The sequence below is a fragment of the Eriocheir sinensis genome, unplaced genomic scaffold, assembly GCF_024679095.1.
Source record: "Eriocheir sinensis breed Jianghai 21 unplaced genomic scaffold, ASM2467909v1 Scaffold734, whole genome shotgun sequence".
Lineage (NCBI taxonomy): Eukaryota > Metazoa > Arthropoda > Malacostraca > Decapoda > Varunidae > Eriocheir > Eriocheir sinensis.
In genome coordinates this window covers 114,892-133,884 of record NW_026112092.1, presented here as the reverse complement: position 1 = coordinate 133,884, position 18,993 = coordinate 114,892, and the positions used below count along the sequence as shown (strand labels likewise).

Sequence of the window (18,993 nt, the reverse complement as noted above, 5' to 3'; positions counted from 1 at the left end):
CGACTTCATCTCATCTCTTAGTAGAAGGCCTTGACCTCACTTCCGTTCATTGCTCTCTCTCTCTCTCTCTCTCTCTCTCTCTCTCTCTCTCTCTCTCTCTCTCTCTCTCTCCTTCTTCACCACTTCCCCCTCACTCATGTTAACCTTTCTGCCTCCTGTGTTCTCTCTTCTCCTCCTCCTCCTCCTCCTTGATCTTCCTCCTACTCCTCTTTCTTTGCGTTCCGATCTTTTCCTTCCCTTGATCCTTCCTCCAGCACTGTATATGTCTCCACACTCCTCTGAGGACATCCACTGCCTGCCTTTCCTTCCCCTGACCCAACGAGTACCTCCTTAAAGTCTTCGCTCTCTCCCCGCCCCGTTTTGTTACTGTTCTGGGTAGTAATCTCTCTTTGTTTCTGTCTTGCGTATATGCACGCATGTTTTTCCTCGAGTCTTGTACCTTTGAGAAATGGATGAACTAAGTGGATTTTGTAGGTGTGTGTTGAAAGTCTCATGGTAAAAGATGAACAGGAAGGGATGGGTTTATATTGTAACGAGAGGGAATTCTCCTGATCTCTCATAAATACGTACCTACCTACCTACCTACCTGCTTACCTAACCTACCTAGCTTCCCGAAAACTTACATACGTATCTACCTACCTAACAAACTAACTATCTATTTACCTATCTACCCACGAATCAAATGGCTACCTATAAACATATCGAATGACTACCTATCTACCTTAACTTCCCCAGAACTTATCTACGTATCTACCTACCTAACTAACTAACTAACTAATTACCTATCTGCCCACTATTTGCATGGCTTCCTCGCGGACGAAATTCATTGGACACTAAACTTTATTAATTAATGGAATACCCTGATGGAGATATTGACACAGGAGCCTGGCTGGGTAAAAGAAAGAAGGGTTGGCCGCGTGAGGTGGAGGGCGAAACGACTGACTGACCCAATTTCTGTTCTGTTTGGGAAATGAAGGATATGAATCATGTATCAAGACACTTCTCCTCCCGAATTTCATCGCTCTTTCGGCCACTCTTCTGAACTCTTCTTTATAGTGACAGTGTTTAGTGGACTTTTTTTTAGTATTACTTTTTTTTTTACTTTGAATGCTTCCTTCACTGCAAAAAAAATATATACAAATAGGTTCGTTGTTATCTAGGAAGAGGAGAGGAAGAAAAGATCGAGGGAAGAGAGAGGGCGTGAGATGGGTCCGTCAGTCAGTCAGTCACTCACTCACTCACTCACTCACACACTCACTCACTCCCTCATTATCACTGCTATTGAAATATGAACTCAGGTCGAATGGATACTATAAATGAATTACTTATTATTATCATTATTATCACTATTTTTATCATTATCATCATCATCATCATCATTATATATCGTCACTGTTGTTATTGTTGTTCCTGTTGACGTTTTTTTTTTTTTAATTATGGAGATTAAGGGAGTTTTTCGATGTTATTTTTCATGATACTTTATTTTTACGGAAGACCGGACGAGAGAGAGAGAGAGAGAGAGAGAGAGAGAGAGAGAGAGAGAGAGAGAGAGAGAGAGAGAGAGAGAGAGAGAGAGAGAGAGAGAGAGAGAGAGAGAGAGAGAGAGAGAGAGAGAGAGAGAGAGAGAGAGAGAGGAAAACATTATCAGCAACGCCCTTCACAGTATGTCTCTCTATCTCTCTCTCTCTCTCTCTCTCTCTCTCTCTCTCTCTCTCTCTGCCGATAATGAGGAAAACAGACAATATACGCAAATTACGACCTTATGGCGCTAACTTAGGCCCCCGATAAACACACACACACACACACACACACACACACACACACATAGATAGAGGAATATGTATGTGTAAAAGTATATAAGTATGTATGTACGTATGTATATGTGTATGAATGTGTTTATGTACCATGCATGTATGTTTGTATGTATAGGGAGATAAATGTGTGTGTGTCTGTGTGTGTGTGTGTGTGTGTGTGTGTGTGTGTGTGTGTGTGTGTGTGTGTGTGTGTGTGTGTGTGTGTGTGTGTACCCTTTCGCTTCTGCTGTTCTCTTTCCGACAAGGAGGAGGCGCCAGACAGTCGGGTTCGGCTCCTTAGTAAATGATGAAAGAAAATAAAAAGTTCTATACTCTCTCTCTCTCTCTCTCTCTCTCTCTCTCTCTCTCTCTCTCTCTCTCTCTCTCTCTCTCTCTCTCTCTCTCTCTCTCTCTCTCTCTCTCTCTCTCTCTCTCTCTCTCTCTCTCTCTCTCTCTCTCTCTCTCTCTCTCTCTCGTTTGTAGGTCCCGCAGCGTTCCCTTTTTGTTAAATCGCGCTGGAAATGAGACAACTCAGTGAAATTGAGGACGAGATTGCAGGGTAACTATACACACGACCTTCCCGTATGCGCCCGTGTGTGTGTGTGTGTGTGTGTGTGTGTGTGTGTGTGTGTGTGTTTCTTCCCTAAATACTCTATATCTATATCTATATCTAAATACTCTATATCTATATCTCAATACTATCTATATCTCTTCTTGAAAGTATACTTCTCCCATGCATTAACCCTCCCTCGCTTATATAGTTCTCCCTTCACTGATTTTTACCCGCATGAAGCTCTCGAATCCACTATCTATACCTCATCTTCAGCATATACTTCTTCCATGTACTAACCCTTCCTTCGCCTATATAGTTCTCCCTTCACTGATTTTAACCCGCACGAAGCTCTCGAATCCGCCTCTGTCAACAACACGTTCGCCATATGCAGCATCCGGGTTCATGATCTTGTTTGTGTTCCCCTATGAATGCTTTCCCATGCACCCTCCTCTCCTCTCCCCCCCCCCCCCCCCACCCCTTGTGTAGGTCTTGGTTCCGCCCTCGCCTCGGTTGAAAAGGATTTACCTGCTCATAGATATTCAGAGCGCAGATCCCTCCGGTAAATTGGAGGTGGTCTGGCCTAATCCACAGCAGCTTACAAGATCGTCAGGTCCAATACGCGAGGCAGTGGAGGAGGTCTGCAAGGGATAGTGTGTGTGTGTGTGTGTGTGTGTGTGTGTGTGTGTGTGTGTGTGTGTGTGTGTGTGTGTGTGAAAAACGGTGTTGTCTCGCTCATGTCTGATTCATCTCTTGTTTGGTTCGGTCCAGTTTGGTCTGGTCTGGTCTGCTCTCTCTATCTCTCTCTCTCTCTCTCTCTCTCTCTCTCTCTCTCTGTCCCCCAGCCACACACACACACACACACACACACACACACACTGACAGACAGACGAACACAAAGAGACAGAACTCATAAGCACGCCATCAAGTCATTATATACGGGAGCAGGCGGGACAGCGCTTCTAATGGGAGGAAGGGAAAAGGAGGAAACAGAGAAAGAGGAAAGAAGAAACTCAGAATGGAAGAATGAACGGAATAGAAGGAAAGACGAGGGAGGGGAAGAGAGGGAGGGGAGGGAAAGAGGGAGAGAGAGGAAATGGAGGGTATGTGTGTGTGTGGGGGAGGGGGGGTTGGGGAGAGAGGAAAGAATATATGTGACACAACAGGAAGAAATAATATGAGTAAATGTTACATGCTCGCCCGGGGAATATATATTCGAGGAAGGAAAAGGCAAAACGCGATGTATCTCCGGAACCAATTCATAAACATTACAAATAAGAAGAAAAAATATGGTTAAGTAAATGTTTTCAGGCACCATATATATATTTGAAAGGGAGGTAGATAGATAGATAGATAGATAGATAGATAGATAGATGGATAGATAGATAGAGAGGGAGAGATAGATAGAGACAGAGAGAAAGAAAGTGCTAAGACCTACAGTTTACATTGGCGACTCAACTCTCTCTCTCTCTCTCTCTCACCGTAAAAGAAAAATTAAATATATGAAACTGCCCTGGCTCTCACTGCTCGAGGTGTGAGTGTGAGCAGCTCGCCATTACACTCCATCGGCGCTTAGAGTAAAAATTTCCTCAAGAGCGCAATAAAGGCAAAGACGGAGGACGACGTTATAGCTACACACGAAGGAGGGGAATAAAAAGTGCGGTAACGGTGCCAGGCCTTAGTTAGCGTCTGGACCTGTATGTTCTCTCTCTGTTTTTATCTCTCTCTCGACCAGTCTATTCTCTAAGCTGAAAACGGGGTCACTACTTGTTACTGTTGTTATTATCATCATCATCATCATAATCACTACGCCTTGATACAAAGAAATAAAGGGATAGAAAAGCAGGACTGCATGTATGTAGCAAAAACCGCGGCGTAGAAATGAGCCTGGCGTGATGAAGGAAGCGGCGGAGACGCGAGCAAACTGAACGACTGACTGACAGGCTGGCTGGTTGGGATCTCTCTCCCTTTTAATAAGTAGGCTACTCATACGTACAAGTGGGTAGGTGAGGCAGAATGAATGGCAGAGGGAGTGATCGAGTTTTAAGGGTAAGACTTCTATTTCTTTTCTCTTCTTGTTTCTTTCATCCGAGTGAGCGCCACCGGGCCAGACACTGTTGGTTTTGCCTTCGACCGACCTTACTTGAATGATTGGATAATATGTCAACGGATAGATAGATAGATAGAAAGAGCGAGATAGTTAGATAATTAGATAGATCGATATGTAAGCTGAGATAGAGAGATGGGTATAGAGATTGATAAATAAAATGATTGAACGACAGTTAGATGTAGATAGCTTTAGATCTTACAGATATAGATTAAAATGAACAGATAGGCATGTAGATAGATCGATGTATAGTTTGAGATAGATAAATAGACAGGCAAACACGTGAATAGATAGATGAGTAAACATCTTGAGACTAACCGACAGATAGATAGATAGATAGATAATTAACTGACCACAAAATCATATAATGTACAATACGTTCATCATGTGTCCGCGGCAGTGTCAGGTTGTGGAGTTATTGATAATTTTCTAGCATTATTATTATTATTATTATTATTATTATTATTATTATTATTATTATTATTATTATTATTATTATTAGAAAGCGGGCATGACATTTTAAGGGGTGACTTGCGTGTTGGTGCTCGTTTTTATACGTTTTTATTATTATTATTATTATTATTATTATTATTATTATTATTATTATTATTATTATTATTATTATTATTATTATTATTATTATTATTATTATTATTATTGACGTTCTTATTAATTACGTTCATTTTCTTTTTTTTTCTTTCTTTTATCAATCTGGGGCGCTGCTCGGGTCGTCTAATTAACAGAGCGGATAAAAGTTTGAAGGAAAGCTTATTAACCGCCGCCCTGTTGTAATCATCAGGAGCAACACAGTGTTTTCTCTCTCTCTCTCTCTCTCTCTCTCTCTCTCTCTCTCTCTCTCTCTCTCTCTCTCTCTCTCTCTCTCTCTCTCTCTCTCTCTCTCTCTGCTATTTTCAATATTAGAACCATTTACAGCTTTTCATCTCCTCTCATTCGGATTATTTTCTCTATCTATCTCGTCTCTATCTATCTATCTATCTATCTATTTATCTATCTATCTATCTATCTATCTATATATATATCTATTACCACCACGAATCCAAACCGTATCTTTCCATTAACTATTATTTTTTATCATCAGTCCGACAAGCTCCGACAGCTCAACATCAATCTCCTCAACACAAGAATTACAGGAGGATTTTTTTCATCTCCACTCTCCTGTCAGTTACTCTCCAAAAGGTTAACCAGGAATAGGGCGAGAAAAAGCCTTGAAACAGAGCCCGCTGTGTGTGTGTGTGTGTGTGTCTGACCTGAACAACCCAATAACGCAGGGCAGGCGTGTGTGTGTGTGTGTGTGTGTGTGTGTGTGTGTGTGTGTGTGTGTGTGTGTGTGTGTGTGTGTGATGGGAACCCGACGTCCATTCACAGTCCATTGGAAACTGCTCATTCGTACACACACACACACACACACACACGCACACACCTGTCCAGTTTTAACCCATTACACTGCAGGACGCTTCACTTTCTACATACAACCCTCGCAAAACCACTACTTACAAAAGGAGCTAAAAACAAAACATATAAAAACGAGCACCAACACGCAATAGTCACCCCTTAAAATGTCACGCCCGCTTTCTATATACTGCGTGGATGAAGTCGAGGTTTCAGCGACGATACACTCACATTGTCAGGAGAGTTTACAGGATGTGACTTCGCAGATCCTAGATAACGGGATGACATTAACGGCGAAGGACAGACGAGTGTAAGCAAGATGGCTTCACTATGAACACATTTGCATGCGCCATAACGGGCTGGGGTCGACCATCAGGCCCTACCAAGAAAACGTACTGGTGCTATAGGCCGAGACGTTAAAACTTAAGCCGCTGGAAATGGAGTAGGGAATGGTGTCGGTGGTAGTAGTAGTAGTAGTAGTAGTAGTAGTAGTAGCAATAGTAATAATGATAATGATAATAACAACTAATACAGAACACACCTTTAATATTTCTCTCTCTCTCTCTTTTCCAGGTGAACATGAACGAGATGTGAGTATACCAGAAGGGTCCCAGCAGTCCTTACACCTAACCTCCCTCTCCCCACCCCACCCTCTAGCGGGCATGCAGGTAATCCCACCAACCCCACCTCTCCCTGAACCCAAACTTTCCTGCAGAAACCCTACCGACTGAGAGGAAGGAGGGGACGGAATAGTAAGGAAGGAGAAAGGGATGAGAGAGGAATGGTTGGAAGGAAGGAACGGAGGGAAGGAAGAAATGGAGGGAGAGAGGGAGGGAGAGGGAAAAAAATAAGGAAAGAAGAAAGAATGGAAGGAAGGAGAGGAGAGGAGATGAAGGGAAAAGGGAAAGCAGGAAGGAGGGAAGCGATTAAAAAACAGAAATAAGGAATGGATGAAAGGAACGATAAGAAAGAGACGCATGGAAAGAAAGAAGGAAAGAAAGAAAAGAGCAGAGAATGAAAGAGAAAAGAGAGGACGAGAGGGAGAGAGAGAGGCTTAGGGAAAGAGAGAAGGGTGTAAAACATGGAAGGATGAAATGGAGAAAGGATGAGAGAGAGAGAGAGAGAGAGAGAGAGAGAGAGAGAGAGAGAGAGAGAGAGAGAGAGAGAGAGAGAGAGAGAGAGAGAGAGAGAGAGAGAGAGAGAGAGAGAGAGAGAGAGAGAGAGAGAGAGAGAGAGAGAGAGAGAGAGAGAGAGAGAGAGAGAGAGAGAGAGAGAGAGAGAGAGAGAGAGAGAGAGAGAGAGAGAGAGAGAGAGAGAGAGAGAGAGAGAGAGAGAGAGAGAGAGAGAGAGAGAGAGAGAGAGAGAGAGAGAGAGAGAGAGAGAGAGAGAGAGAGAGAGAGAGAGAGAGAGAGAGAGAGAGAGAGAGAGAGAGAGAGAGAGAGAGAGAGAGAGAGAGAGAGAGAGAGAGAGAGAGAGAGAGAGAGAGAGAGAGAGAGAGAGAGAGAGAGAGAGAGAGAGAGAGAGAGAGAGAGAGAGAGAGAGAGAGAGAGAGAGAGAGAGAGAGAGAGAGAGAGAGAGAGAGAGAGAGAGAGAGAGAGAGAGAGTTTTTCACTTGCACTCACCACCACCCACCCCACCACCACCAACACACCCCCACGCAGTTTACACAGTACCACGTGTCTTTTGATGTTGGACGAGGCGTGAAGGGTCACTGCCTCACTTCTCTAATAACACAGCGGCGGCACAGCGTTAAGGTTTATACTCCCAAAGCTCCTCAGTTCAGCTCTTTAGCCCAACAGTATAGTGAACCCAGAATGCCCAGTGCGTTTTGAGAAGTAGTCCCAACACCTATTTTTACCTCTCATATGTTACCTATAGCTAACTTATGAGAGGAAGAAATAGGTGTTGGGACTGTGTGGCAGAGCAGAGGGGAGGAAAGGACCCGCGGGAGCCAACGTCACAATGGATTCACTATTGATGGAGCGTGCGTGGGCTGGTTGGTCTGAGAAAGCCCCTTGTCTTTACCCGAGATGCGCTGGGCCATACTCTTAACCATTCGTCGCCCAAGCACACATATTTAACAAGGCTTTCGTAGTGGTTGTGGGCATTTCCATCGGTAGTTTTAGGACCCTGGTGGTAGTCTGACCCTTCATCTGTGCCGTGAACCTAAGATGCCACTCCTAAAAACTCGACTGATCTCCTTTTTGCCCTTTGGAAGTAGTTGATGTGAGGGGTGAGGCGTCTAACAGCGTATTCCATCCTGCTCCGGTAAACGTTCTAACTTCATCTCTCCACCTGGTCCTCTATCTGCCCTGACTTGCCCTCTTTCTTCGGTGCTATGTTATATATTAGACCCGATATTCATTTGACCGATTGTAGATTAAAAGACTTGCCTAAGGTAAAGTTATGAAGATATGATTCGATCCTCCTTTCAGTTTTTAGACCGTCGACTCCATTCTTTCTCTGACAGGGCCAAGGAAGCGTTACAAATGAGAGCGTGCTGCGACAAAAGCCCAGCCCGTCTGAAGTCAAATACAGACCTCCCCTCAAGCCTGCTCAATCGATGATCTCCTTTACGATATCCTATTGATCAGTTCCGTGAAGAAGCGAACACAGAAATAAGGTGATCAGTACTATATGAAGAGAACTCTGGAGTAGGAGGAGATCTTAATCATAGCCTGAAACTACCCGACAGTCTGATCTCCTGCATGCTTGAATAACTGACTGATTTAAACGTACACAAAAGGCTTTATTATTTACGAGAAGAAGGAAGATTATTAAAGGAACTGAGAGGCTGCCGAACACACAAAGCTGTCACGACATAATCTTTAATAATGACCGCGGTGCACGATTATCTTTCCAATTACCAGGAGTGTGTGTGTGTGTGTGTGTGTGTGTGTGTGTGTGTGTGTGTGTGTGTGTGTGTGTGTGTGTGTGTGTGTGTGTGTGTGTGTGTGTGTGTGTGTGTGTGTGTGTGTGTGTGTGTGTGTGTGTGTGTGTGTGTGTGTGTGTGTGTGTGTGTGTGTGTGTGTGTGTGTGTGTGTGTGTGTGTGTGTGTGTGTGTGTATATATATATATATATATATATATATATATATATATATATATATATATATATATATATATATATATATATATATATATATATATATATATATACGTATCTCTGTGTTAATCTATCTATCTACCTATCTGTCTAGCTAAGCCATCTATCATTATAAATTTATACCTATCCGCACGCGTATAAGCGCACTGTATTACACACTTCCTCTACGAATATTTACTCGGTGCTTTCCTCCTGCCCCTAGCTCGGCTGGAGAGGGTATTCCTATTCTGACCCAGCCAGTGAGGAGTGCATGGACGTGTCAGAGGCCAGTAACAGCAGCGGAACACTGGCCAACCACTCGCCGCTCTCCGACCACCTCGCCAGCAACATTTACTCCTACGAACACGGCGTGCGTGACCCTCTAAGGTTTCCAATGCAGGTGAGAATGAGGCGACCGACACACATGAAGAGGTTTCTTTCGCATGATTCACGTTCCTTGGGGGTGTTAGGGGGGAGAGGGGCTCGTAGCGGAGGGTGCCGGGTAGCGGTTCCCAAACTGAGTTGCGCTCACCCCTGGGGGGGCGTGAAATGATCACTGGAGGGACGTGAGAAAAAAAATGTGATGGCGGATTTTATATTAGTCTTATTAAATTTTTAAACACTTCGTTAGATGGTGTCATTTTGAGATTAACGTATGCTGTACGCTTCAGCGGAGTTAAGTTTGAAACTTACCCAGGCTCGGAGCGCAGCCATCCAGCCTGCAGTTTTTATTTTCGTTTCTCTGTTTTCTTTCGCTAAAGGAAGCAACTCAAGGGCAAAAAAAAGTAATGAGGTAAAAAAAAAAAAGCCTGCTAATCACTGCGCACTTAAAAATCGTAACAAATGTACGAAATTTAAAGAAACTGACGAGACCGGGGGTGCGTGGACTCGGTCATGGCCCGGAAGGGGGCGTGGCCTGAAAAGTCTGGGAACCAGGAACCGCTGGCGTTGGGGAAGGGTTGGAGGTTGTATACTGCATGGTGTGTGCGTGTGTGTGTGTGTGTGTGTGTGTGTGTGTGTGTGTGTGTGTGTGTGTCTCTCTCTCTCTCTCTCTCTCTCTCTCTCTCTCTCTCTCTCTCTCTCTCTCTCACACACACACACGCAAACAAGCAGGCGCTGGTTGGATCTTCAGCCAGAGGTATAAATTTTAGATGGCTCACGGAGCTTTGTCAATAGTGAGCCTAACAAAAGCGCATCTGATTACACATGACAGAACGGACGGCTCGTGGGCGCGGCGGTGGAGGGGGAGATTTCGCCGCCCTCGGGGCTGGGCGAGGCGGCTGCGGCGCCTGCCCGGGGACACAAGCCCACGCCCTTCAACCTGTCCCACCTCGAGTACACCTTGCCGGACACTGAAATATACGAGCCCGAAACAGGTAACGAATTGAACTAGTACAGATTTGATAAATCTGATTTTCGTTTAACAGAGGTTCGTCAAAGGGAGAATTTATGGTAATAATATTCTATAACTAAGCAGAAATGTTCTTGTGATAAAAGAGGTGCTAAGGAGCCACAATAAACATGGTCACAACTCTCAGCTCACCTGTAAGACTGGCAGGAAGGCAGCTTGACCCACTCCTCCCTCCCATAGTGGACTTCCCCAGTTCGCCAACTGCTCTGCGGTATCTGGCGGACCCCGGCGAGGACTGCGGCGGCGTACGGCTGGCCGAGCGGGAGGACACGACGCAGCCACCAGCCACCCCCACCGAGGAGGACCGGTCCCTGTACACGGCGGTGGTGTCGCCGCCCACCGGTCAGGTCACACTCAGGAAAGGTGAGTGGCAGGCCTCTCCTCCAGAGCCTGCAGGGTGACGGGACGACTCCAGTTAGGAAACTGTTTTGAATTACAAATATCAAAAGATTCTTTTCCTTATTTTTTCAGCATACTCAAGGGAGATTTTTCAAAACACAATCATTCCTTCCTATCACAATTAATTGAAATTTTCAGTATACAGCCATTATGTGAAAGATGAACAGTTGTCAGAGTTTCCAACTTCAGAGATCATTTCATTACATAAGATGGATCCTTTCAAAACGGTTTTCCCTGGCAGTACAACATTCAGTAGTCAGTAATCAATGAAGAAGAACGTGTGCAGTGTATTGTATCTCCCCTTGCCAGTCTTAGCCCTCAGTGTTGCCGCCTAGAGCCGCCCCTTCCCACCCTCCATGCACTGCAGTAGCCGTCATGTGTAGAGCCGAGATCAATCACCGCCTCAAAACATGGCCGTGGTCCAACTATCCGCCCCCTCACCCCCGCCCCGCACAGAGCGACCCTCCAGCCTGGAAGTGAACCGCAAGAAGCGCCTCACCGTCACGGAGGAGCTGCTGACGGTGGCCGTGGACGACGACCAGCACTCCATCTCGTCCCTCAGCCAACATAGCGACGACGACGACGACGACGCTCAGATGCTGTCCCACGACGAGTTCACCGACATGCTCACGCCGGACGACATCGACACCCCCGACGAGCTGGAAGAGTCCATCATGGAGCGTAAGGGAAACACGCTTCTTGCCTCGCCCTTTGCCACACTCTGCCCCAGGGTCGCATCCAGGGACTTGGTGGCCTGTCCATCATATGTCAGAAAGAAAGTCAAAACCCTTAGTCATGTTAACTGCTGAATATCACTCAGCATAATAAATTTGGCACTTCTGAAACATCTATTGCACCTGGAGCCATGCATGGACACCTTCCAACAATTATGCATCTAATTCATCGTAGTGATTACCCACAACTCCCTCCCTGCTTCTCCCCCTTCTCCCCCTCCTCCTCCTCCTCCTCTGGGTGCGGCCCTGTAGCCCTATCAAAAGACACTGGAGCAAGAATCTCTATTCATATCCTTTAGTGTTGCCTAGTCCTAAATCGATAACTACCTCAAAACTGCCTGTACTAAAAATAAATCAGCAGTCTGAACTATTAAAATGTTAGACGACAGCCAGCGCAGACGTCCTCATTAGCTGTGTGTAGGCCGTATGGCTTCTTGTAGTCTGTTAATGTATAGCCTTGTGTAAAGGGTCAGCCTGAGTCATGAAGTCTCTCGGTTATGTATCTCAAACCATCTTCCACCTCTCTTGCCCTGCCAGGTCTGGGCCCCCAGCCAAGGATAGATCCCCTGCCGGAGTACACCGCCACCCAGGAGACCACCGAGGAAAGGTCGTGGCGCTCAGTCGTCATATCGGGCATCGAGAGGAGAATTGATATGAAGGTATGAGCGAACGGTGATGACGCGGCGGCGGCGGCGGCGGTGACAGTGATGAAGGATGAGGGAAAGAGTAGCTACTCTTTCTCTTACCCTTGATAGTGATGACGTCCCGCCTCTTTTAGTTTCCATGGAGAGCCGATACTCAGCACAGAGCTTAGCGACTATCAGTCACGGCAACAGTGACAAACTGCAGTGTATTCGTATGACGTGTTCATGACCATCAAAATTTAATAAATGACTACCGGAGGAATTTGTAAGCTACTTCAAATATTCTAGTGTGTGTGTGTGTGTGTGTGTGTGTGTGTGTGTGTGTGTGTGTGTGTGTGTGTGTGTGTATTTCTTTTCTTTTTACTCGCACAGGTAATTGAGCCGTACAAGAAAGTGCTAAGTCACGGGGGCTACCTGTCGGGCAGCAACGAAGCTATCATAGTGTTCTCCGCCTGCTTCCTCCCTGATCGGTCACGGAAAGATTACGATTACGTCATGGATAACCTCTTCATGTGAGTATCAGAAATCGTGATCAAAATAGGCCAAAAGAGGGTTACTAAGGGTATGTTAAGATACTTATAATACTGCAAAAGAGATATTAGGACCAACAGCAATGGGTAACAGTCGAAAACATTAAGGTTTAAGGACAGGTTAAATTGGTTGACAAATTTGAAAGATATGAAGCAGTTGTGTAGATAGATTCCAACGCCACAGCTGTTATTTCCACTTCACTGTACTGTACCTTCACACGACCTCTGCGCGTCACGAAAAAGGACGGCATGACTGCCAAGAATTTCACAAGAATTCATGTCAAATATGAATTCTTGATCATTCTTGCACGCCTCTCCAATTAAGCTCACACATTTCATCTGTCCCATTAGGTATGTTCTGACGACCCTGGACCAGCTCATCGCCGAAGACTACGTCCTCATCTACCTCCATGGGGCGACCACGAGGGGCAACATGCCGTCCTTCGCCTGGCTCAAGGTACGGCCATTCTTACATAAACCCTCAATCATGTACTGAGTGAGTATACTTGAGTAACACATTGATCTGTTATTGTTCCTCTTGCTATAATTTAAGTAGGAGTCACACTGACATGCACCTTCCATTTCATAGAATAATAGCATCTCCATGTCAATGCCTTAGGAAACCTGGGTGTCACACACTTGCCCTTTGAACCAGCAGGCTGCTAGGTTTTACCCACCACAGACTCTGAGGCAAAATGACCGAGGTGAGCTGCGACATAACACGCAGCTATAGTGTATGCCTCTAACTTTACCTGCCTTACCTTACGACTTTATTGGCATCGTAGGGTGGGCGAGGCGACACGCCCCCCGGCGTATGCCCCCTTTGATTGATTCACCTGCCTCACTTTCCTTTTAGGGTGTGGTCAGCAATACTTAGTGATGCTTGGATGGGTGTGGCCCAGTGAACTATAATTACAGTCCATCACTAATCCATATCATATATTTCGTAGTTATTCTACTTTGTTTCAATGCATCCTCAACAAGCGTGTGGTGGAGATATGTGAGTGAGCATTCAAATAAGACTCTACCGTCCTCTGAAAGGCCATCCTCACCTTAACTCTGCGTGCCCCTACAGCGCTGCTACCAGATGATTGACCGGCGGCTCCGCAAGAACCTGCAGGGCCTCTACCTGGTGCACCCGACCTTCTGGGTGAAGACCGTGGTGGTGATGACGCGCCCCTTTGTCAGGTACTACTGCAGGACAAAATAAGTCCAATCTTTTAGAAACCACCTTATCTAATAACATATTATAAAGTGTATTCCAACATGAAAATATACTTTACAACATATTTTGTAAATAGAATATATTATTGTTCTACATATACAAATTATCTGTTTGAATTATATTATAAATTATCTGTGTTTGAATTATATTATAAATTCCTCTTTCAGTGCTAAATTTGCTCGCAAGTTGAGATTTGTAAATAGTTTGAAAGAACTATCCAGCCTTATTCCAATGGACCAAGTGTGTATTCCAGACAGAGTCAAACAGTAAGTACTCTGTTACACAGGCCCTCTCGTCTGGCTACAACAAATAAAAATGTTACAATGCATAAAGAGGAATGTCTGGTTCCACTTAAAAAGAAAAAATATTTGTTAATTATCCTATCATTATTATTCTATCTGAGACCAGCTTAACCACCCAATGTATACAAATTACCAAAGCTCATATTGCCATACAACCATCTGAGTAACAATGTTGATTTCAGGTATGATGAGATCAGAGAAAGCTTGCTGGTGAAGGCATGAGTGAGTACACTGTCTGCAACACAAGTAGCCTACAGGTTTTTATAACTGTATAAAACATTATTCCTTTTTTTTATCGAGGCAAAATTGCACTTGCCTTTAGAGGTGCCCTTTTTCCATGGAAAGTTTACTGTTAGTTGCATATACAATGGCTGAATAACACCACTGTATTTGGAATAAATGCCATGTGTGGAAAAAATTAGCAGGAATCCACTTCATTAAATTGAAGCAGGTTAGTTACCTGCTGAGCTCCCTAGCTCCTACCTCAGGCAGGGACAAACAGAACTGGCCAATACCATGGCGCATTTAGCTTGAAAGTTCCGAAGAATGTAGGGAGAGATAGGTTGAGGTAGGTATAAGTAGCAGACGTTTGGGCAGAGTGGCTGCTAGGGGTCCAATGAGCTCCAAATGGCTTTGTTGTGGCTAAAGGACTGGACCGGGCATTTTCAGTTTTCTCTCAACCTTTCCTTTAAAATATGCTTCTCAAGGCATGAAAATAACTAAGCTGCAGGCGCAGGATTACAAGTAAAGAGATAATGTGTGGTAAGTCTTAATTTTTCAACATCAGCTGCCCAAGTAAACCACAAAAGCAGGTGTTACGATGCACAATACTTCAGAGGTATTTTTTAACGCATTTTACAGAAGACTGAGACAAAGTGCTCAAAACACAAGAAAGCATGCAATTATCAACTCTGTTTTTCTTTAATCCAGAGTCTACTCAAATGACTCAGATGGGACCTTGCATGTATGCTTTATGGCAAGTAGACTACTTTGTATACCTATTCTGTAAATCAATACATCAGATAAAATTACTATACATTAATAGTATTTTTCCCAATCTGTAGCTATATATGAAACTAATGAACATGGCATTGGTCCTGGATATTGTCATCCATTATGTGAAAATATACATAGGAAATAGCATGCATCCAAAACATGCTTGTGTTGCCTGTGAGGTGACCGATGTTAGCAAACTGACTTACCAGGACATTTCTTGATCTATTTAGCCGCTAGTTATCATTTTTTAAGTGGCATGACATGCCTATATCAGAGGCAAAAACATGAGTTAGTAAGTTTTGATTCGCATTACCTGGTAATTATTTCACATATGTGATACTATTCAGACATCATAAATATATTCAACCCATCAGCTAGCAGCAAACTTTCCAAGGAAAAACAGCACTCCTACAGCCAACTGTATTTTCTTCACCTCAATAAAAAAAAAGATTATAGAGCTCATTCATCTGTACATAAAATGAATCCATAAAAAGTTTTAAAATAAAATATTATAAATAGTATTTTTTTATTCATAGCATTTGCTTTGTTCCTGAGAAACATTGCTTCCTGTCTGCAATATATGAATTCCTATAAATTTTACTTTCAGAAATTGCATAACTACAAAAGCCATGATTCCCTCCTTGCAGACAGAGCATGAGCACAAACAAATCCAGTGTGCTGCCACCACCCTACCTAAGCCTGTGTGGGGGGCAGCAAGTACCTCTAGCCACCTGCCTTCAGTTAACCTCCAACAGGATTCACTACCCAAATGAAAGCTTTGTGTGTATACTCACCCACATACATGAATTCACCTATGGCAAATGAGATATATATAAAAGATATATATGTACACGTTATGCTTTTTGGATGGAGAAGGAACAACAGCTAAGTTGATCAAATAATTTGCATATCAGTTGTTGCTTACTTATTTTGTTAGGTGATCTGAGGTGTTTTCTGTCATGTCCTACAAGTAATATGATTAAGGGAATAGAAGCTTTCTCAGCACAAAGTGGACAGGGTGCACCCTGCTGAATGGTTGGCCTCAGGCTCAGAACTGTGCCTAGCTGGGGGTGTTGTGTGGTGCTTTACAAGTGTTGGTGAGATGGTGTGTCCAGGGAGAGAAAAATCAATTGTTGTTAACATTTGTTAGAGGGAAAGTTTCACTGTGGATACAATATGTCATGCCTAGAATATATATATATATATATATATATATATATATATATATATATATATATATATATATATATATATATATATATATATATATATATATATATATATATATATATATATGTTACTGGTAAAGAAATGTTTAGGTTCCTGTATTATATACATTATGTTAAGTGTACTGCAGATTAGGATGTTGATCACTGCACCCCATATAAATCAATGGCTTCATACCAACACTAACCAACGCAGCATATTTGTGAGTCAACAAGTCTGGGTGTTAAATTACATGTGTTATTTTTAAACACATATATATATATATATATATATATATATATATATATATATATATATATATATATATATATATATATATATATATATATATATATATATATATATATATATATATACATACAAGAGGCATTTAGGACCAGAAGGTCATAAGTGCCACCTCACAGGAAATGGAGCTAAGCATACCATTCTCTTCCCCATATTTTTCTCTGTCCCGAGGTGGATTTAATGACTCGTTCTGGTCCCTTAATTGTTTCTCATTTTCCAAAATAAAAACATCTCTCATGGCCTTCTGGTCCTTGACACTTCATATTATATATATATATATATATATATATATATATATATATATATATATATATATATATATATATATATATATATATATATATATATATATATATATATATATACACACACACACATATATATACTTGATATGGAGATTAGAAGTTCCTGTAGATAAGAGGCAAGTGATACTAAACTGAGATGTACTGGAGGTCCTCCCGGCAGCCTATACATCCATGCTGGAGAAAATCTAAACAAGTTATCCCAAGTATACAATGAATGTATAAACCAAAGAAAATGTATGCATGCTTTGTGAATATGATTATAAACATATGCATTATATCGCATGTGTAATAGATGACATCATATACAGATCCCTGTAGCCTTTGTACTACTTAATGTAATGCTGGCCATTATTATAGACGCAGATGATAATCTGTCTCATTACAGTATTTTTTTATATCTTTTATTTACATTGGTTAATAATCAGCTTCTTTCATGACTATGGCAATAACCACAGTACTTTATATCATGACAAACATAACCATTACTTGATGGCTTCACAGTGCTATTTTTCATCTGATCAAAGCAGTACTTAGATGCATAATATAACATACTTGTAGGAAAAGTATATTTTGACATTCATCTGCTGCAACTAGATTTTCATTTGTATTCACTGCTGAAGGTTTAGATGTCAGGTCTCACACTAAACTGTCCCAATGTGCAGGAAAATAGATCATAGCTACATTAATTTTCTAGGTAAACCATGAAGAACCATGTGAATTATTTTAGTTACTTTTACATACTCATTTCTTAAGACTGAAATAGTGTACAGTGTAAAGCCTTGTACATACACAGCATGTGACAGGAGTATTCACGAGACATATATAGAAATATATATACATATAAGTGAGTCATTGTGATCTTGCACATTGACCAAAATGTGTCGATGTTGAGTTAGTGTCTTGCTAGTCTTCCCCAGATAACATTAGCGTCACCTACCATTCCTTCCTACCTCTGCTTATTATCCATTACACAACATATCACATGCTGAGTTAAAACACTTCTGAAGCACCAAATAGATCAATATCCCATTTTGCATTCATTTGAAAGAAAACATTAAACCTGTATGCTTGAAAATTAAAATAGACAATACTATACTCTAGCATGTAATTCCATTGTATTATATATTTTTGAATAAGAACATAAATTGTGAAATACAAAATGATTAATTTCAAGAGATCCCAGCTGCCCTCTGAGACACAGCCATATCCAATAATGTGTGCCAACTTGCTGTGGTGAGTGGTTCAGTGTGGTTACTTTGAGCTGCCAGACGTGGGCTCCTTGCATTACTATGTACTATGCTTTTCAATTATGTTTGAAATTGCATATAATATTGATCTTGTTTTGTAATCCATGACTTGAAACACCATTACCTTTTTTTGCTATTTTCTTGCCATAAGGTACATAAACAATTTGTCAGTCATTTAGTTGTCTGAAATGCTTTTTTGTAAGCTCTATATCTCTTTTAGTATGTTCTTATTTATATCATTGAATCTACAATATACAGTGTAAAAAATGTTTTCCTGATAAATGATAATTTGATTTGCTTCACAATAACAGTCTGGAGATCACTAGTTTAGTTAGCAGAGGTTCAGGTGGCCACTGTGAACACTGTCACTCTCTGCACCTAGGAAACTGTTGTACATCCTTTCCCTCATATTCACTCCTACTCACTCTTGAGAAAATGAAAGGTATAGCTATTTTGCCACTTTGTGTTCCAGGTTCCTCTTGAATATTTGGAACAAACTATAGAAAAGCTATTGTGCCATACGTGTGTGATCAAAGTATCAATGGTACATTTTTTTTTTATTGCTATCTCATGAGAATAACAGCAAATACATTTTGTTGTGATACATTAGTATGTTAGAATTATATTTGCAAGATCACAAAGACTTGTCCGGTGCAGTGAAACTCTCAAGTGCCAGTGTGAGATGCATCCATCATGCCAAGACCTGCTGAGCATGTAAAGATGCAACTGTTCCAAGGTGAAAA

The 18,993-nt window shown here is 42.3% G+C and overlaps 1 protein-coding gene across 1 annotated transcript; it reads left to right on the top strand.

Moving 5' to 3' along the window:
• The first annotated feature begins 4,835 nt into the window (after window positions 1-4,835).
• LOC126994163 (protein prune homolog 2-like) lies at window positions 4,836-16,482 on the top strand. The gene is made up of 13 exons (XM_050853411.1): window positions 4,836-4,851; window positions 6,518-6,528; window positions 9,169-9,345; window positions 10,159-10,321; window positions 10,537-10,719; window positions 11,212-11,436; window positions 12,027-12,148; window positions 12,506-12,645; window positions 13,015-13,120; window positions 13,739-13,851; window positions 14,056-14,154; window positions 14,373-14,412; window positions 15,834-16,482. Exons 1-12 carry the CDS (start codon window positions 4,836-4,838, stop codon window positions 14,410-14,412), a joined length of 1,395 nt encoding a protein of 464 aa, XP_050709368.1. The 3' UTR covers window positions 15,834-16,482.
• The last annotated feature ends 2,511 nt before the right edge of the window (window positions 16,483-18,993 follow it).

Excerpts from the sequence above, each read along its gene's own strand:
- LOC126994163 (XM_050853411.1), top strand. Across the intron at positions 12,149-12,505 it reads AGAGGAGAATTGATATGAAG|GTAATTGAGCCGTACAAGAA; the intron begins GTATGAGCGAAC and ends TTACTCGCACAG. Across the intron at positions 13,852-14,055 it reads ATGACGCGCCCCTTTGTCAG|TGCTAAATTTGCTCGCAAGT; the intron begins GTACTACTGCAG and ends TTCCTCTTTCAG.